The sequence below is a fragment of the Mustela nigripes genome, chromosome 2, assembly GCF_022355385.1.
Source record: "Mustela nigripes isolate SB6536 chromosome 2, MUSNIG.SB6536, whole genome shotgun sequence".
Classification (NCBI taxonomy): domain Eukaryota; kingdom Metazoa; phylum Chordata; class Mammalia; order Carnivora; family Mustelidae; genus Mustela; species Mustela nigripes.
In genome coordinates, this window is record NC_081558.1 from 42,570,389 (window position 1) to 42,592,169 (window position 21,781).

Here is a 21,781-nt window from a genome sequence, read left to right on the forward strand (position 1 = left end):
GAATAAGAACTGTGCAAGCCTATTGGAGAATAGTAAACAAAGATGGGTGCTATCAATTGCTTGATTTCCTGATAGATAGACTGGGAGGGACATTGTATATAAAGGAAATTGACTTCATCTAGACGTGGTTATTATGGGATTTCCAAAGATTCTTAAACTTCTGCTTAGGTAGATGCTGATGAACAAGTAGATTCTGATTCCTTGGCGGAAAGATCATTCATGGTCAAGTCCATTGTTAGTGAAATGTAATTAAATGATTGTTTTGCTGTTGATGGAGAACTCATTTAAAATATGTTGGCAAGTTAAAGCAATGTTAGTTGCCTTATACAGAAGAAAAATGATTATTTAAAATTCACTTTTTTCCCCAAGATTTTATTTATTTGACAGACAGAGATCACAAGCAGGCAGAGAGGCAGGCAGAGAGAGAGGGGGAAGCAGGCTCCCTACTGAGCGGAGAGTCCCATGCAGGGCTCCATCCCAGAACCCTGGGATCATGACCTGAGCTGAAGACAGAGGCTTTAACCCACTGAGCCACACAGGTGCCCCTACAACTTACTTTTAAAAGAATTTTATCTGTCCAAACTCAACAATGTTAATGTTTATTAACTGAAGCCAATGGTTGGAGTTATTTTTAAATGGAGTCATTTCTTTATTTGAATCAAGATAAAATTCATGCCTGCTGTTAAGTTACAGTAATTAAATTCCACATTTATCTGTGGCCATTAAAATTGTTCTCTTTCTACATGGAATCAGACTTGCTAAATAGTTTCAAAGATAAAGAAGAAGACCAAAAAAAAAAAAAAAATACTGACAAATTAATGCTTTTATAATACCTATTCTCAGACCTTAAATTATTAAACATATAAATATTCTTCCCTTGTTTCCTGAATTTCATTTCATTTCATTTCTTTGGTCTCTAACTATTCTGAAAATTTATGGTATGTCATAAAGGGTTTGATAGACTTATAAATTTTATTTTATTTATTTTTATTATTGATGCCTTAGAAGCCAGTCGAATTACATATTTATATCTTTGGAATTCAAATTTTATAATCTAGATTTAATTAATGCATGGATGCTAGTGCTTCATGGGCAGTATTATCTGTTTGAATTGTTAGATTTTTCTGAATACTCTGAGGGGGCAGCTCTCCAATTAAGGCTTTATATATCTTATTAATTAGCTACTTTACAATAGATATCACCCAGGGAACTGTGTATTCCTTTAAGGCGTTATAAATCACTTGTTATGAAATAGGATTACAGGCTCTTTCCATTGTCTGTGTTTCTCTTCCTCTGTTGCCCCTTTTATCTGAGTATGAACAAATTCAATAGCTATCCAGTACCACCATTAACTTCAATACCAAAGAACACAGGGCTTCAACTGTAGCAAGTTACACTAAACAAGTGATTTGAATTTGGAGCTTTGGGCATATAATTATTTTGTAAGGTTCTACACATTACTTGCATTAGGTATACTTTCTACAAAATGACTTGTATAGCATTTGCTCTCCAAGTTAAGGCATTACCAAAGAGGTGGCATTGATATTTTATCTACAAGATCTTACCATAACGAATGTCCTCAACATGCTTTCCTGTCTTTTGGGGGAAATTTCATGCTACCTAGAGCAAAAGCTTGATTCCAAGATAGTTGCCATTTCAAATATGTCTCCAGCGTTGCCAAGAGAAATCTGCTACAATGAGTTGAGCAACAGGGAATCGAGGATTGTCACATGGCTCTAGCCAAATTGGCAAAGGAGCTGCATATAACCCACTGCCCCTGCGGTGCTAAGCCTTGAAAGGTCCTTGAATTTAGACAAAAAGCAATTCATTGTGACTAGCTGGTGCATCAGTAAGAGAAATGTCAGCAAATTCCTTCAACCACTCAGGAGTCGGGGGTCAGGGTTGACGGGCAAGAGAACAAATACCTAGGAAATGCACAAAGCTTCTCAAGAAGAACTTTATAATCAATGAGTAAATCTTTAGGCTTCCAATAATAATAATAATCTTTTGTGAATCACCATTTAAGAATGCAATACAGAGATGGAATACCCTCTAATATGTTCCATCAAGCCAGCAATATTATAAATACCTTCTTAAGGTCCTTGTCTTTTCGTAAGAGCCTGAGTAATTTTATCATTCAAAGTTCCCTATTAAAATCTAAATGTATCAGTATAGTGTTCAAGGAGAGTACATTTTGAACATTCTTAAAACTATCTTGTAAATAATTTCATAAAAATAATCACACATTCGTGTTGGATTGCCAGTTCTACGTAGTTGTGACTTTTATTCCCATTGTAACTGTGTTGCTCTTTTAGGAAAGTGTCTCCAGCATGGGAAAGAAGGAATATGTTAAAATATTGCAAAGTCTACTTTCCTACATCAATTCCATTTCATTTGAAATTTCATTTTCTGGGAGTGATTCCAGTGTGGAAGTTTCTCCTAGCAACTTAAAGTGGTCATGTTTCTCTATTCATTGTTATTTGTAACATTTTTCCAATGTGGTCTTTGAATTTTTAATTTAGTTTGGTTACACTTTGAATAGAATGTTTGCCTATCTCATTCAAGGGCTTCACAATAAAGCCAGACACAGAGGATATGTCTCTGCCTAGAAAATAAATCATAGTGTTTGAAGAAAAAAAGTATGATATCTATCAGAATTTAAAGTTAGTGAATCCTGTAGCTCAGAACTTATATCTCTGTGCAGAGAAACATGCACAGGTCTATTGTTGCCAGTCCATGTCACATAGCAAAAATATTTGTTGTCCACACTTGTAAAATGTAGGAGAATTTTTAAAGTTATATAATTGCACCCCAGATTCTTAACAGTATTTTGTTCTACAGGGGAGATAAGAGCCAAGATTTGGGGTATTGAATTTGTTAAAAATACTCTATTTTGGGGGCACCTGGGTGGCTCAGTGGGTTAAGCCGCTACCTTCGGCTCAGGTCATGATCTCAGGGTCCTGGGATCGAGTCCTGCATTGGGCTCTCTGCTCAGCAGGGAGCCTGCTTCCTCCTCTCTCTCTCTCTGCCTGCCTCTCCGTCTACTTGTGATCTCTCTCTGTCAAATAAATAAATAAAATCTTAAAAAAAATACTCTATTTCTTAAAAAGAAGGTTTTAATATATTTCTTGTAACATTAAAAGTTAATGTTAAAATAATGTCTTCAATGATTTTTTTATACTAGATGTTCCAAAATTCCCAAAAGAAAAAATTGACCCTCTTGAAGTGGAGGAGGGAGATCCAGTTGTCCTCCCGTGCAGCCCCCCCAAAGGCCTCCCGCCTTTACACATTTACTGGATGAATATTGGTAAGTAACATTCTGTTCCATCCATAGGATTTTAATCTCATGCATCATGTCCAATAACATAGGGAAACACAGATTCAAAATAATCTAAGATTATCAATGTGGGGAAAATTATCATTATGGAATGAAATAGATTTAAAAAAAATATATCCATCTATATAGTGTATTCCAAGTTTTAACTATTCTATTAAGAATGTATGTGAAAACCCTAGAAAGCCCCTAAATATTTATCTTGATTTTTATCATATCTGAAAGAGGAGAAACTACTGAGATGGTAACATATGTCTATGAAGAAAATACTTTTTATATTCCAAACAACTTAATTATTTTTGGAATATCCATGTCAAAGTTGGGGTTGGCTTGGGTTTGTGTTGCTAGCTTTATATTTCTATTTTAATAATGTTCTACTTACTACATACGACCACAGAAAAATTAGTATCAACCTTAGTGTTTAATTTGCCGAAAAAAATTGTGTTAACACTTGAGTTGAAATTCCAGCTTCTTGTAAAGTCCTTCTGGCATATACCTTCACTACTTGCCCTAAGTGTTTTCTCATTGTGGTCCCTAGAGAAAAATGATAATATTTCTATAGTACTTGGAAGAAAGTGAAAGAAACTATTCTTAGCCACAGGCAAACATTCCAGAGTCCAGTCACCCTAGAACATTCCAGACTGTATTCAGGAAAGACAGATTAATATCGCTCTCAGACACAACTTTTGGGGAGATCTGCTTGGACCAATTGGACCAGTTTTCAGATAAGCCAGTTTCAGATAAGCCAGTGCAAAAGTAGAGGCTTAGATGGTAAAAAGAGGTAGAATGTACAGACTGGTTGTCCACCAGTGGGCCTCTTTGGTTAATTGTATAAAACATGCTCCCAGGTGTTTGTTTGTTTGTTTGTTTGCTTGTTTTTACTTCTCTCTCACTGTTCTTATTGTAAGACTAGACTCGTAAGGAATAGAAAGAGCAAGCATGAAAAAGGAAACAAAATTAAACAATAGGAAATAAAGGAAAATGAAGGAGGGAAATAAGGCACAATAAAAGATAGTTGCCTCTATTTAATGACAAGATGTTTCTTTCCAGAATTAGAACACATCGAACAAGATGAAAGAGTATACATGAGTCAAAAGGGAGATCTGTACTTTGCGAATGTGGAAGAAAAAGACAGTCGGAATGATTACTGTTGCTTTGCTGCATTTCCAAGATTGAGGACTATTGTGCAGAAAATGCCAATGAAACTAACAGTTAACAGTTGTAAGTCCAAATAATTTATCGTTCCATCGTGAATGCTGAATACAAATATGCCTGTAATTTCATTCTGGCTGAAGCCGGTTAAAGCTGGGTTGATATTTTCCGCCATTGTTTAGTTCAACTCTAGAGACTTCATCCAGATGAAAGAGACATCTGCAGCTGCACATCTACAGTAGCTCTGTCTTTCGGAGCCAGAAAATCAAATCTCAATTCACAGTACAAGTATATTTCATTTGACGTCTGCAGGATCTGGTCTTGGCAGTGGGTGAAATACACAGCAATATTCCAAGGTTTCTGAAGCAAATCTCAGGCTTTGATGCATTCTGATCTTGAATAACCAGCAGGCCACAAATGTGGAAGAAAACAAGAGTCGAAAATAAAAAGAGTGAATATTATAATTTTTATCACATCCAGCTTTGTTGTCCTTCCCAAACTGGCAAAGTTATATGAATTGCTTCTCTTCCCTCCTTAATTCTGCCGATGCCAGTCTGGGTTCCCAGTTGGGAAAAAGTCATTAGTGGGAGAAAGAACCGTAAGATTCAAAGGGCAGAGATAATCCCTGACAGTTCACTGACTGAATAATTGGCTCTCGTAGAGTCGCAACCTGGCATTACCATTCCATTGTCTAATTTGATTCATGTTTTTTTCCATTGTTACATGTAGATACACTATGCCAGGACTTCACTATAACATCCCTGTTGGCAGCCTCCATTCTCTATACCAGAGCTGTAATTTGTGTCCACGCGACCTGGATGCATCTGTGGTAGTTCAAGTTTGAGCTCATCATAATTTTTTTACTGAATATATCCCCAAAAATGATGTTCTAGTGAAGTATGGTTATATCTCATTTTATAATCTTTCTAAGAGGAAAACTATGACTTTTCATTCATTATTGATATCAGCATCTACCATTATGTTTGTTTTTTCTTTCATTTTTTTTTTTTTATTTCAGTAAGGCATGCTAATGACTCAAGTTCATCCACAGAAATTGGTTCCAAGGGTAAGTCAATCACATGAAGAGTGTTGGCATGCATTTTTGCCTTTTGTAGCTCACTGTCATCTCAGAATATAAATTTTTCCTTTAGTATCTTCATGAGTATATTAAAATTCTAATATTTTTATAAAGGAAACCCCTGAGCATAAAGCTTTCTAATAACCCCTTCTTCCTTAAAAATGTGCAAAATAGTGATATTTATAAGTTCATCACTTTGTAAATATATATATAATATAATTCATATAGACAAATACACATACACTTGCATATATGTATGTGCATAATTTTTAATGGGTTAATTATTTTGCCTCTCCCAAAATGTCTGCCATGGTTAGTGACATTTTGATTGATAGCTGTTACGTGTGGAAAGGAAAAAGAAATGGTTGAGAATCAATAGAAGTAGAGAAATACTAGATTTAAGAAAGTCAAATGGTTATTTTTCGAAAAGACTCCTCAGAATACTTAACATGGGACTGTCCATTGTAACTCTGAGATAGGATACAGTCTGCAACATTTTCCAAACTCATTTGTCTGTGAAATATTCCATCCCCCCTGCCCCCACAGAACATCTACTAGAACTAGTGTTTTATGGAAGATGCTTGAGTAAACCTGAGTTCTGTAGTAAACTAGTTCTCCACAATGAGAAGAATCGTTTACTTGAATGCAACACATGTTCTTTATACCATCGGAACCATGGGCTTCGTCTAAATATCTGGTACACTGGCAACACCTTGGAAGGTCTGAATAAGGGCTCTTTTGGGGCACCGTCAGTTTGACGGTGGACTGATTAAGTATATGTCCCCATCTTTATTATCATAGAGGTTGATAACCCAGTCATGTTTATTGTATCACTCAGTGTATATTGTATCACTCAGTGAAATATAATTACATAGAATGTTCAAAAGCTATTTTTCGATAAACACGTGTAAGGAAGCTGTCACATGTAAACACTGCTACCAGTGCCCTTCATTTCTCTTACTCTGAATGTCAGCTGTTTATACTTTCCACATCATGTCGGATCACACTGACACTGGATGGGGTGGGGGGGAATTTCTGTGAACATTTGGAAATGCTTTTAAAATTTACTTTGAAAATGGCAATCCTCATTTGTCATTGTGTTTGTAAAGTACTCTTGAGAAGTGACAAATGGAATGATTCCATGATTCCATATGTAGTTAGAGTGCTTGCTAATCATTCCCTACAACAGTGTTCTCTTTGAGGGGCTAAGACTGTAAACAGAGTCACCTTAAAGAGCTGGGTGACTTCGTGGATGCGTGGGTTTCGCCACAGACTTCCAGAATCAGAATTTCTAGGAGTAAGGCCTAGGGAGCGGGGAGCGGTCTTACAACAAGAATCTTACCAAAGACTTAGGTACATTAAACTAAATAAAAAGACATACACAGCCATCAAACATGGCCAGGTATGATTAAAGTATGCAGTATAAAATCACAGACTATCAGTTAACATTTAAGGGCTTTCTTCAAGGAACTAATTATCTTGAACTTCTGGAATTTAAAGATGTGGTTTCAATCATCTTGGGACTCCACTAAGTTAATGCATCTGAGGGACAACCCATGCTTCATGGTAGGAATGAGTCTGTTTAAGTGGTGATATATTAAAAATGTGTCTATATATGTATACGTAGGTACAGCTAGGTATATGTATGTCAGTATGCTTTGAGGAAGATTTAGTGCCACGGGATTTTAACGCTTTTAGTCTGGAAGAAGTATGTGATTTTTATTTTCTGTGTTATAGCCAATTCGATCAAGCAGAGGAACCCCAGACTGCTGTTGCCTCCTCCTGAACTTGGCAGCGAATCATCAGTTACCATCCTCAAAGGGGATACCCTGCTGCTGGAGTGTTTTGCCGAAGGCCTGTAAGTAACTTGACCCCCGTTCCTGACTTTGTCCATCCATTTCTGTGAAGAATAATGCCTCAGTTAAGCAGTTAATCCTAGATACACATTTTTAAATGATTTCTTTAAAAAAAAATTCTGTTACTACTCTTCTGGAGGAAGCAATTTGCACTTCACTCTACAGATTTCAGGCTGTGACTGGGATTGATTTATAATTAGATTGTTCTGTCAGTTTGTGATAGTGTGAATGGAGGTGACAATGACAACATTCTCCTTACCTAAGCTGGTGGGGAGATGCCATCCTTAGAGCTTGAGGTTTTTAGTTGTCAGCCTCTTCCTATTGTGGAGGGGTTTCTGTCTCTCTGCTATCACATTTGTCCCCCTCCTTCTTGTTATGCAGTGAGCTCTGATTCCTTTTCAGTTTCCTCAGAGGCTTATCTTTTATTTCATCATGTTGCCTTTTGCTTATAAGGAGGTCTGGATCATGTAGTTTTAGAGAGCTTCACCCAATAATATAGTTAACTTTTTGTATCTGAAAAATCAGGGCATGCTTCCAAAACCTCCAAAAAATACCTAAGGACATTTAGCTAGGTCATCTCTTAAAATTGTTACATTTGTTGAATAAGTATCCTAAGCCTATGCAAATAAGGGCCATCTTCTTTAATTCCAAGTCACGAAAGGTTGCCTTTTTCCTGCCACCCTCCTTCTGTGCTTACCACCACACGTTCACGGCTACCATTGGGAATACCGGGAAAATACATCCGACCATCCCAGCACCTGAGTTCACATAATTAGCTTGTAAGCTCAGGCCTTCTTTAGGCTGGGCACCTGGTTAGTGAAGTAGAACATGAAATTTTTAAAAATTGTGGTCATTCATAATTCACCATATATTCTGAATGGGTGATTTTAAATTGGTTTTTGAAGAAAAAAATTCAATGGTTTTGCAACCCCTAAGTTTTGCAAATGTCTCTTCCATCCAGCAAAGGCACTGCAGGTTGCAAGGCACCTGGGTGGCTCAATTTTGGCTCAGGTCATGATCTCAGGGTCATGAGATTGAATCCCACATAGGTCTCTATGCTCAGAGAGAAGTCAGCTTGGGGTTCTCTTTCTCTCTCTCTCCCACTGCCCCTTCCCCACTACCTGTGCGTCCTCTCTCATATAATAAATAAATAAATTTTTTTTTTTAAAAAGAGGGTGGTATGTGAGCTTATGTGTTTGAGATTGCCGAAGTGTATTTGCTGTCAACTAGTTAGATAGGCCCTGTGACCCACAGCCTCTGTTCTAGAAGTTTGGTCTCTCCATTAAGTGAGAAGATGAAAGCCTCAGGTTCAGCATGAATCATGATGGGAACCACCTGCTCTGTTGTGGTTATTCATGGATGTTCACAGCTGTAGCAACTTACTTCTTTCAGGATACATCGCTATTCTTGGTTGACGCCTTGGGCAGGGTGAACATTTCAGAATTCTTTCTTTTTTTCTTATTTCCCATAAATGCCATAATTTACCTCTTGAGTTGGCTGGGAACTGCATAGATTTTCAAAATAACAGAAATGCTCTCATGTGCTTTTTGGAAAATGCAGTGTCGTGAAGTAATATATAAAAAGAATATGGACATACATATCTTGTGTCCTCAGGACAGGATGATTCCCGAGGGATTGTCAAAGGGTTTTCATCAGAACTGGCTTCATCTTACGCACATTGGGTTTGTGTTGGATAATCTGTCTGACCTGGTTCTCCTTCGGATTTTACATTGTAAAATTGTTACAGTTCTTCAAAATTGTTTTCTAGGAAGTTTTTAAACCATTAGTGTTCTGTAGTAGCAAGTCGTTATAACGAGGACATTATACACTTTATTAAGTATCAGGTGGTCTGTTTTGCGCTTTACCTGCATTAGCTCATTTTATCCTCACCACATTTCAGGGCTACCATTATTCCCATTTGCAGTTTAGGTAAATGAAGCCCAGAGGCTAGAATTCACGTCTTCAAGCTCAGCGTAAAGTGGAGCTGGGACTCCATTCTTTCTGCCTCCAGAACTTAAACTACCTCGAAATTTAATGTGTTTCCCTATTATTTCAACCAAATGAACTGTTCTATTCAGTTAAGGGAAAGGGGTAGGGTGTGGCCACAGAGCATGGTGTTGTTTTCTGAATCGGAAGAGGACTGTCTGTCGTAGATATTTCAGTAAATGGTTAGTCACAATGAAAATGTTGATGCTATTAATTAAAACGGGAAAAACTAAACAGGGTTTCGATTCTACAGAATCTGTGAAGAAGGCAGAAATTTTGAACAGTTAAAGTGACACTGCAAATCTCCTTTGGAAGAAGAGGCAGTGAGTGGAAACTACATGTTCATGTGCCAATTCACACTCACTCTCACCCTGTAAAAGCTGCTTTAGGGTTAGAGGGAGATATGGTCGCTTCCCTCCGGCGATCTTTGGGCTCACACTGTTTCTTCTCTCTCTCACCTCTCTGTTTTGTAAAGTGGTCATAAGATAGGTGTGATTCTATTGCAAGATGCTGCATTACAAAAATGTAGGAACTGTAAGGAAGTATACAAGCAAAAAATTGGCTGGACAAGGACCTTGAGAAACAAAAATTTGAGATTATGAGATAGTGTAAGTTTGTATATTAAAAGGGATTAAGCACTATATTTTCCAGCAAAATCTTATGGCTTGGGGTGCCTGGGTGGCTCAGTTGGTTAAGCCTCTGCCTTCGACTCAGGTCATGATCTCAGGGTTCTGGGATCAAGCCCTGCATCAGGCTCTCTATTTTGCAGGGAGCCTGCTAACCCCCTCTCTCTGCCTACATATGGTCTCTCTCTCTCTGTGTCAAATAGATAAATAAAATCTTTAAAAAAACAACAACAAAACTCATGGCTTAAATACTGTTAGTAAATGTACCTTAAATTTTTAAAAAAGAGGAAAGAAAAAATTTTTGACAAGAATATTACTGGACATCTTTGGAATGGGATAGATGTGTCCCTAGACAAATGAAATCTCATGTTCACCTGATACTTAAAATCATTTTATTCTGTTCTTTCAAGAGATAGATAGAACTATACTAGTTTTTGAGGACTGGCCAAAAGAAAAAAAATCCTGCAGAAAGTGAGATGCTTGCACTACTGAAGCCAGGACTCATGGAAAAATTGGTTTGGAAGAACCAAGGTCCAGAGCAGCCTTTAACTTGGCAAACTGCCATTTTGACAGATGGCCTGGAAAGCAAGCACTTAAGAGACTTGAGCTCTGCATCCTGTTAGGTGGTGTGCTCAGGAAGCCGGCAGCTAATATCCTCTGCCAGCTGCCCGTCTGAGCATCATTGCTGTTCCCCTCAGAAGTGTGCCCTGTGCTCACAGCCTGGGCAGATACAAAGTAGTGGTTCAGCTTCTGAATGGCAGGTAAGCACTTGAGCCTTGAGTAGAGGAGGGGAAGAGGGTAAATGTATGTAAACTAAAGGACCTACATCTTTACCTCCAGTGTATGTTTTTGCATGATAATGGGATTATTTTAACTGTTGCCTGATCAATACATTCTGAGATAAATGACAGACAATATGAGGTAATTGTTCAGTTATCAACTAATAGCTAATTAATTTGGCTACCAGCGCATATTCCAAGAATATACAATTACAAAGAAAAAGGGGATGGAAAAAGCACAAATATAATAAAACACAGTGGTAGAAAGGACAAGTTTAGTATTGGACAGACTTAAGTTCTAACATGTTATTCATTACCCCAGTGACTTTAAGCAAATTAATTAACCTCTTGGAGCTTCAGAATCCTCCCTGGTAAAAAGTGATGATAATAATGTCCATCTTTAGAACATATCAATGTCTTGTGGCTATTAATAATAAAAAACAGAGTGAGGAAGGAAAAGCAGTGTCATTAAAAATAGCAAAATAAAGTTTATTCTATTCATGTAGCCCAACTAGAAGGGGAGAAATAAAAAACTATCAGTTAAAATCAGCCATCAGTGCTTTCCACATAATTTTTTTTGAGAGAGAAAGAGAGACAGAGCAAGTGGTAGGAGGGGTAGAGGGAGAGAAAGAATCTCAAGCAGATTCCCTGCTTAAATGTGGACCATGACAGGGGGCTTGATCCCAGGACCCTGAGATCATGACCTGAGGTGAAACCAAGAGTTGGCCGCTTAACCCACTGAGCCACCCAGACAGCCCTCCTCATAGTTTTTAAATCACAGTAGTCAGAGATGGCACCAGTTGGGTCCCCCAATAATGGGTTCCCCAATAATGGGTCTGTGATTAAAGGAGTGAGACTGATAAAAGGCAAAGGTCAAACAAAGCTTTATTTCACGCCAAGCCTCAAGAATCAAACCAAACGTTCAGGGTCGCGCCTCTTACAGAGAGGGTGACCCTTCTCTGTTTCACAGACTAGCTTTTATAGAGCAAAGGCCATGTGGTTGGGCCTGGTCATGCACAGGTGGCCAATGAAGTCGTAACACACAGAGAAAGCTGCACAGTGATGCTAGGTGACCAACTGAATTACATTTTACCCTAGTAGACATTTGAACTAACCTATCACCTTAGTCAGAATTGGTGCCCAAAAGGTGCCCAAAGGGCAGAGCCCATACTCCTTGGTAGCTAGGGAGACAGTATGCGCCCCCACTGATTGAATACCTCCACCTGGCCTGACCCACCCTTGTATTTGGACTTTGTTTCCTGGGACTGGTTTCCAGGACTTGTTTTTAAGTAAGTTCCCCTGGGGGGTGGGGTGGGCAGAGTCAATTTAAGCTTTACTGCATAAACAACAAAATGGCAGTTGAACCGGGGTGGGGCTGCTCTGGCTAAATAGACCCTTACATTCCCCCCTTTTCTTTGGAGATTAGTCAAATCTTTGCCTTTTCAGCCAGTTCTATTTCCCTTTTTAACGGCTGCTGGACTGTTTTAATGACTCCAGTGTGGTTTACCCAGAAACAGCATTTCTCTCTTAGGGCTACACAGAGCCCCCCCCCTATTCTAGAAATAGTATGTCAGGCCCTAATAGTCTGTATTTCCCACCTATATTTTAACAATAGGAGCAACAATGAACTCAATGAACTCATTGTTTCCTAGTCTTAGCTTTAGTCCATGATCTGCGGGGTCCATTGGCAGCGGCATCCTTCCCTGGGCGGCGTCCTCATCCTTGGCTTGTTTGACGTGACCCGCGCGAATCCAGGCCCTGATGCCTTCTACTTTTATTGCTGTGGGGGTGGTGAGGATGACAGTAAACGGTCCCTTCCAGTGAGGCTCCAAGTTTCCCACATGGTGGCGGCGTATTCAAACACCAAGTCCCCAGGTTGTAAGGATGTGGCTCCACCTCCGTCTCTGTCTGTGTGGGCAGTCCAGATCCCTGCGTGGGCTCTTTTAAGACAGACTGTAATGCCTGCAGTGACCTTGGACATCTGTAGTGCCTTGGTGAGTGCAATCAGCTCCGCTTTTCCCGCCGAGGTTCCGTGTGACAGGGCTGTCGTCCAGAGTTTTCAGGAGAAACCACCACAGCCCTCGCATACCTCTTTCCATCGACCATGTAGCTACTCCCATCTGTGAACAGAGTCATCTCCGCATCTGGGAGGGGAGTGTCTCTGAGATCCAGCCTTATTCCTACGACCTGGGTTAGGACCTCCCCGCCGTCATGTGGGTGCTCAGCCAGCACCTCTGGTAGCAACGTGGCTGGATTTAGACCACCAGAGGCTGGAAGGTCACTTTTGGTTCGTTGAGGAGGAGGGCCTGATACGCTGTCACTTGGGTGTTTGTCATCCGCCGGTCTGGTGGAGTCCAGAGAAGGCCCTCCATAGCGTGGGTGGTGGTCAAGATAAGATTTTGAACCAAAGTCAGTTTGCTTGCATTCTTGACCAGGAAGGCGGTGGCAGCAATTACGCAGAGGCAAGGGGGAACCCAGCCGCTACTGGATCTAGTTTTTTGCTAAGATAGGCTAATAGCCTTTGCCAAGGCCCCAGAGACTGAGTCAAAACTCCCTCGGCTACCCCTGCCTTTTCATCCACATACAAGTGGAAGGGCTTGGTAACATCTGGGATGGCCAGTGCTGGGGCACTCAGTAAGGCTGTTTGTAAGAGTCCTCCCTTTGCCAGTTTGTAGAGAGGTCGGACCATCTTTGCAAACCGCGGTATCCACAGCCTACAGTAGCCCACCGTCCCAAGAAACTCCCTCTTGAAGATCCAAGCCTAAATAAGTGTCGTGGCTCTGACAAAGCCGTGCTTTCGTTGCTGACACCTGATAACCTTTTCCTGCGAGTCCATAAGAGAGCTCTCGTCCCCCGCAAGCATGACCCAGAGTCCTCAGCGGCTATTTCCACTATTCCCACTAACTCAGATTCTTCCTTTCAAATCCTTCAATTTTCTGAAGTTTTCTCCTTATATCTGGGGCTGACTGATTGGCAAAGGCAAGATCATCTAAACGAGCTATCGTGCAACTTCTCTGACGTTTACCTCAAGTTACCTACCTTAGGTAAACAAACATTTAAAGACAACCAAATCTAGACTTTAACATCCGTAATGGTGTGTTATTAAAACTAATTTTTCTCTCTAAAATAACCCTCATTTCCAGAGATCATCAAATCAGGATTAATTCATTTGAAAAACAAGTCCAGTTTTGACAAACTTGGCCTAATTATTTACATAAGCTCAGCAAGAACAGTAAGTAATCATATAGATCTTTTGGAATCTGCTTTGCTGGAACTTTTTATAAGGAATCTCTAGGTTGAACTTTTAGTAGCCTCTCTGGGCCAGAAGCCAAGCCACGTACTTGGCATCAGACATGCCTGCAATACCTGTCAGATTGGGTGAATTCCTCTTCCTGAGGTCCTGACCCTGCCAGGGAGTGACATTCTCTACTCACCTGGTGAGGCTGCTGGGAACTCTGTAAGCAAGGTATCAGGCCAACAGTTCCAAAAGGCTTTAGGGCTTCAGGTTTTATAAAGTCAACATTCGTTCCTTTAAGCTGTCTGGTCATATCTGAGTCTTTTCAAATATGACATTCCAGTCAAAGCCTTGGTAAAATAACCCATGTTTCCAATGGTGTCCTGTTACAAGGAGAACAGATTCTTATTGAACTTATGCAAATGACTGATTGCCACGGAAGAAAGAATACTTACTAAGACTTTTGGTTTCAGAGGGTTCAGATAGAAAAGTTGAATGCCTTGATACGTTTATAAATGAGTACTTCTACATCTCTGTAAGTTACAGATAACTTAAGAAAAGGTTTCTCTAGTCTGGAGGGGCAAACATTACAGAACCAGTCATGTTTAAAACATTAAGAGACACAACATTACAACCTTTCAGTTCATCTAGTCCCATGTTACCAATTCTGGTTTAGTCCGAATGCAGCTTTTACTTCTGGAAATTCTTACCCATTTTAGTTCCAGGATTTTAACATATCAATTTTAACATATCAAAGACCTGTATTTGTCCTGCAAGTCTCCCATATGAATTTCCTTTGGGACGGAATCCATCTTACAAGGGAATTAAAACAATTACAAATGAAAAAACTCAGAATAGATATGGTTAAATATCAAGTGATGACCCTTATCAAAACATTAAAACTTGAGGAAATGTATAGAACCTCTAGAGTAGTTACAGTATTTACCCAAATGTAACCCAGGGTTTATCATTGGTTTAGCAGTACTCCCTGAGTAACTAAGCATATCAAGGAAAAGCCTTATGAGTCAAAGAGATCTCATTTACAACTCTGGGCAGGCAAAGAGAAAACCATTTACACTTTTTTTTTTTTTTAACAGATCAATTAACTAAGAAAACTTTGCCCTTTTAAACAGAGAGAAAACCAGCTTTTTTATACCAGTGTCTTTCCTTTTTTTATTCTTAAGCATGCAGCCTTAAGATAGTGAGTTTACAGGGTTTCCCTCCCATCTTGAATGTTGTTGCAGACAAAGGGAGGGGGATCTTTCAGATGCTGTCCTGCTCATGTCCCTCAGGGGAACTTAGGAGCGTCTTAGCTAAGGTCTGTCCGTATAAGCCCTGGACGAGGCTACTCCTTGGAATAGATGACCATTATGCCATATGATGCCCCACGAGACTCAGGGTGCAGCCCACTCAGACTCCGTGGCTGAAGCAGTAGAACCATACAGACACATTCACATAGTCGGGCACTCTTCAGATTCAAACAGGTTGGACACCCCACTCTGGGTATCCCTGGCTAATGGGAGGTGAGCAGTCTCCCTTTCCATTCTTTATAAATGAAACTAGCTCAGACAGGCTAGCTCAAACAGGATCAGGCATCTGGTCTTTTTCTCTCTTTCTACATATCTCCTACTTTTCTACATACAGAGTTGCTTCCCTTATTTCCATCAGTCTTAGTTACACTTAGCAAAATTTTGTACTCTTAGAAATACCTTATCCTCTACGAAAGACTAAATATAAACCAGTTGTGAACTGTTAACAGAATTCTTTGAAGGCAAATTTATGAATCAGTTAAGCACAAAACATGTTTACCAACAGATTTCAAAAGGACAAACCTAGTTCCAGAGACCAGCACTCTAGCATTTTATCCCATTTGGTTTAAAATTTCAGGTTACCAAAGACTTTGAAAGCTACTTTAACAACTACCCATTAAAACTTTGAGACAGGGGCGCCTGGGTGGCTTAGTGGGTTAAAGCCTCTGCCTTTGGCTCAGGTCATGATCCCAGAGTCCTGGGATCGAGTCCCACATCGGGCTCTCTGCCGAGCAGAGAGCCTGCTTCCTCCTCTCTCTCTGCCTGCCTCTCTGCCTACTTGTGATCTCTGTCTGTCAAATAAATAAATAAAATCTTTAAAAAAAAAAAAAAAAAAACTTTGAGACAGCCAATTAACCATCAGTTTAGTCATCTCTTTGCTAATAGATTTGAACAGATTTTAACACAGATTTTAACAAATAACACAAGCTTATTTGATCTTAAGTAAAAACTCTGAAGTTTCACATTTACTACTGTTAACTCAAACGACCTGTTTATCCTAATAAACCCAACAAACCTAACTTAGTTCCAATACTGATTTATGTTCCACCTGGGCCCACTCCACTTCGAATGTTTACCTGAGACCTGGGTGGGATGTTCCGGAGTGGGGGTGTTAGGTCCAGGGGGCGCTCTTGTTTCCCGACAGCGAAGAACAGACCAAAGTGCCACCAGAAGGCAGAGAAAGGGTTCCCAGTTCTACGGCTCATCAGCTCCAAGAGAGGAGCAGATGCCATGCTTTCCCGCCAGCAAGGGGGAGGGGCTAGGCAGTCTCCATTGGGCCAGAGAGGGTAAGGAATGTCCCTGATACAAAGATAGTTTCGGCAGCTGCCTGGGAATATTTTTTAAAGTCTCTGTCCCGAGTTAGAATAACCCCAGTTGGCTCCAGTTATAGCCCTAAACACACGAAATGAGTGAGGGAGAAGCCCCACATCTATTAGGAGGAACGGAGAGACGAAAGTCAGAGTCCCCTTACTCTCTGCTTGCCCCATTCCTTCAAACACAACCAACAACACAACATACTACAAAAAGACAAGACAAAGACAACCGCAAACCCAGCAGCCCTCACCCAGAGCCTGCTGCTGGTGGGGGTTTTCTCGGCCCCCTGACCGCCTAGGAGGACTGAGACCCCTTGGCGATCTACCAGAAGAGGGATGGGGCGTCCCCGCATCCACCTCAGCCCCGGGGAGCATGGCTGTGTCCAGCTTCTCCCTGGTGGGCCATACCTGGAGCTCTGCAACCCGACAGACAGGATCCTGAGATCTTACCTCCGGAGGCTTTTCCTAGAAATTACGATGCTGGCTCAGTTCTCGTCAGTTAATCCCAGACGAGCCCCCAATATTGGGTCCCCAATGTTGGGCCCCCCAATAATGGGTCCATGATTAAAGGAGCGAGACTGATACAAAGCAAAGGTCAAACAAAGCTTTATTTCACGCCAAGCCTCAAGAATCAAACCGAATGTTCAGGGCCGCACCTCTTACAGAGAGGGTGACCCTTCTCTGTTTCACAGACTAGCTTTTATAGAGCAAAGACCATGTGGTTGGGCCTGGCCACCCTCAGGTGGCCAATGAAATCGTAGCACACAGAGTAAGCTGCACAGTGATGCTAGGTGACAAATTGAATTAGAATTTACCCTAGTAGACATTTGAACCAGCCTATCACCTTGGTCAGAATTGGCACCCAAAAGGTGCCCTAAGGGCGGGGCCCATACTCCTTAGTAGCTAGGGAGACAGTATGCGCCCCTACTGATTGAATGCCTCCACCTGGCCTGACCCACCCTTGTATTTGGACTTTGTTACCTGGGACTGGTTTCTGGACTTGTTTTTAAGTAAGTTCCCCTGTTGGGGGTGGGGGTGGGTAGAGTCAATTTAAGTTTTACTGCATAAACAACAAAATGGCAGTTCAACCAGGGTGGGGCTACTCTGGCTAAATAGGCCCTTACAGAACCCATTCTCCACTTGTCTAGTTTTTATGAACTGGGATTTTTCTTAAACCCAGCGGGCTTGATCCCCCACTTCTGTTTTCCTCCCTAAAGTGGAGAAAATTGTACTCTTGATGTGTGACAAGTTCAGTTTGGTTTTAGTTTTGTTTTGTTTTTGCTTTTTTTGGTTTGTTTTGATTGGGTGATCTCATCTTTCTAAGCAAATGAGATGTGGTCCATTCCTTCTTTGCTCCCTCAGCAGAGGGAGAAGGCCACCTGGGTGGCCGTGTCTGTGCAGAGCCCACCTGGACCTAAAACAGGCTGTTCGAGGTCCAGTGAACACATTTGGCTGTCTCATCGGAGCCATGTTCTCCACTATCAGCTTCATTAGGATTAAGAGGATATCATGGCTTTCCGCTTGCTGTTGGGTCCTACCTTAACTTGTTTTCCAAATTCATACAAGGAAGAGGGCAGTGATTATTATCCACTTCAGATTCCTCACAAGGAGATTTCACACTTGAAGTATATCTTGTAAATACTGAAAATTTGAAGAAAACCTTATGATATTTCTGTAAGTCCCATTATCCACCCTTTAATCTAGCCACACCTATTCAGCTATTATAAGTAGTCAGCCCTCTTAATAGAAGCAGCTTGGTTTCTATAGAATCAGATTAATCAAGGGACTTTAGGAGACCTAGTCATTCTGATGTTCACCATCGGTGGTGGGGTGCAGGTCTGTGCACTGGGAAGGCAAATTTTTATTTACTGGATCTCGGAGTGCACACATAAAAAACAATGTGTTAAGGGGTGTGTCCTGCGAGGCTCTTTGAATTTAATTTTGCACTTTAAAAAATGTTTATCACTCATTTATTGTTTTGCAGACCAACTCCACAGGTTGATTGGAACAAAATAGGTGGTGATTTACCAAAAGGAAGAGAAACAAAAGAAAATTATGGCAAGACTTTGAAGATAGAGAATGTCTCCCACCGGGACAGAGGAAATTATCGGTGCACAGCCAACAATTTCTTAGGATCAGCCACTCATGATTTTCATGTTACAGTAGAAGGTACATTCCCCATTTATTTTTCTATTAAAAAAAAGGTGAATTGCTATGTGTAGTGGACCTACACTTCGAAAGCCTATATGTTAGAACAGGTAAGCCATTTAAACTTCTGATTTTGGTATAGGGGCTAGATTATATTACACTCCAATGAACTAGATTTGTCATCTGTCCCACAGAACTTTATAAAAGGGACAAATGGCAAGAAAAGATGTCATGTTCAAGATTAAACACAGATGACTTCCATATATTTTTTATTAAAATAAACAAATAATGTGCATACTATTAAATCATAGAAGTAGCATTACAAAGGAAGGAATTATTATGATGAGTATTATGTTGAGCTTGTTTCCCAGGCTTATGGTTAACTTGCTATGTCCTTGATCAATTTGCTTCACCTTTCTTTTTCTTTTTTAATTTTTTAAAAGATTTTATTTATTTATTTGACAGACAGAGATCACAAGTAGGCAGACAAGCAGGCAGAGAGAGAGCCCCCAATTAGGGGCTCCATCCCAGGACCCTGGGATCATGACCTGAGCCAAAGGCAGAGGCTTTAACCCACTGAGCCACCCAGGCACCCCTGTTTTACCTTTCTGTACCTCAGGTTCTTCCTCAAAGAGAGTGTCAGACAAATTATCTTAGTTCTTTTCTAGGTGAATTATTATTATTATTATTTGTCCTTATCTTGGGTGCACATGACATTCAATATATTACTTACTAGGAAAGAGTAGATTGGGTGCTAAAGATACTAACTTTCTAACAAAAGATGGAAAATACACATTATATTCAAGTCCTCTCCATAAATCCAAGCCTTTTAATCAATAGAGATTTAGCTATCATCTCTTGTATTCACAGAAACAAGTAGGCCATGATGTCATCATTTAAAAACAATCTGCATATCATACCATGTAGATAACAGCAGGAGCTGTTCCTGCCCTGAACCTAAAAGTTCTCCAGGCATCTCATGAACTTGATTGACACAGACTGCTTTCTGTGGGCTGATTACATAGAGGTCTCTTCTCTACGGTTTGGTTGACTGTATTGATCAAATTAATGGATTGATTACTGCATTTGTACTTCCTTAGTACTGTGTAGGCTTAACTAGTAAAAGGAATCGTCTCTTTCAGGATGCTATTTAGTGGACTGATGCTCTAGGGTTCCCATTTATATTCTAGTAAAGTTTACCTCTTAAGCCTTCAGTTTGTGCAGGGAACACCTAAGTAAAAGACTGACTGTTTTAATTAACGGGGAAAAAAATGGAGACTCAGACACAAATCCCACTTATAAGTAAATGTTAAGATAATTGTTTTCGTTGTGCTGCTATTGGAATAACACTGCATTTCCATGATCTAGTCCACGATGTATATGATTAGTTAAGTTAGGAAGAATGGAAAACCAGACATGAGAATATCATTTTCTTTGATTGAAAAAAAGCAAAACCTATGTAGGAGAAATATTACACATTTTTATCAGTATTGCGTGTAAATATCAACAGCTGCTAACTGATATATTCCTCTGACTTTAAATTATTCACAAAGAAATTCAGAGAGGAAGATTTGAGAAGTTTGTGTATATATTTTTAGTCATCATTTGATGCTCCTATCTAATTCAGCGACACCATGCAACAGGGATATTTTTCTGTAACCTTTTACCCCTGCCCCAGCGCAAACACATAACCACAAACCAGACATATCTAATTGTTAACTGCTCTTACTCCAAGTTGCTGACTATTAGAAATCCTTCCAGATGGCTGGAACATTGCTATGGTAGCTGAATATTTTAACAATCTGGCCACGGTTTTCTTGACTGTAGTACTGAAGCTTTCAAAAGAATTGCAAGGGTTGCAAAAAAAAAAAAAAAAAAAAATCAAGGATGTAAACTTAATTACGCAATTTAAAATGTTGGCTATAGGACTCCAAAGGAATCTCGGTCTCCTGAATGAATTGTCCTCACTATTCATAAAACAGCTATTAGCACTATTGAGATGTAAATTATGTTTTTATCAGGAACATTTAATCTTTTCTCCTTAATGAGAAGCTACTAAATGTGCCCTCAGTTGTATGTTTTAGGCGTTTCTCTTCACATATGCAACTGAAAAGCAAATTGGGCTCAAGAAGTCAGTTTTTCTTTCTTTTTAAGTGTGAAAGCAGTAAATGTAAGCCTCATTAATCATAAGCATGGATGAACTTAATTTTATTCAGTTGTCTTCTGCTTTCCTGTACCTTCTCCCCGCCCCGCCTTTTTTTTGGTCTCTTGTTTAGAAACTCAAATGAAATAACAAGGGTTATTGTAGGATCACAGAATGATGCTACTGTGAACCTTGAAAATCAATTCCATTCTGAAAACACCCATTTGTGTTTAAGCATATATTATGTTGTATTCTGTCTATGTGATATTTTTTCTTTATTACTAAACACAACCAAATTCTGCAATTTAAGTTACAACATCCTAAATATGAAAACCATGAGCATTTTCAAATTCTGTAATACTTATAATAAAAACAGCCAGTATGTCTTGACTAGGCACAGCTTTCCTTTCTAGGTATCTATGATATAGAATATTACACATCCAATAAGGAGATATATTAAAATATCATCTAAATATTCTAAATCCAGAAATCAGAATATGACCATAATCACATTTTTAAAAAAGATTTTATTTATTTGACAGATCACAGGTAGACAGAGAGACAGGCAGAGAGAAAGGGGGAAGCAGGCTCCCTGCTGAGCAGAGAGCCAGGGGCTCCCAGGACCTTGGGATCATGACCTGAGCTGAAGGCAGAGGCTTTAACCCACTGAGCCACCTAGGTGCCCCAACCATAATCACATTTTAGCTAATTATTTAAAAAGACTCTCACCAACAGCATTCATGTAGTAGACTTTGGAATCATTTAAGACTTTTAAATTTTAGGGTGCCTGGGTGGCTCAGTGGGTTAAGCCGCTGCCTTCG

General features: G+C 39.9%; 1 protein-coding gene across 18 annotated transcripts in view; it reads left to right on the forward strand.

The window, feature by feature from the left end:
• The window catches only part of CHL1 (cell adhesion molecule L1 like), a 218,426-nt gene that overhangs the window by 145,754 nt on the left and 50,891 nt on the right, over positions 1-21,781 (forward strand). For 17 of the 18 annotated variants that reach the window (XM_059390177.1, XM_059390180.1, XM_059390173.1 and 14 more), the window contains 5 exons: positions 3,185-3,307; positions 4,385-4,555; positions 5,505-5,552; positions 7,302-7,422; positions 18,654-18,838. In XM_059390177.1, the coding sequence (XP_059246160.1) occupies positions 3,185-3,307; positions 4,385-4,555; positions 5,505-5,552; positions 7,302-7,422; positions 18,654-18,838 (648 nt within the window). The remainder of the gene's footprint in view (positions 1-3,184; positions 3,308-4,384; positions 4,556-5,504; positions 5,553-7,301; positions 7,423-18,653; positions 18,839-21,781) is intronic. The other variant, XM_059390184.1, reaches the window with a different exon arrangement.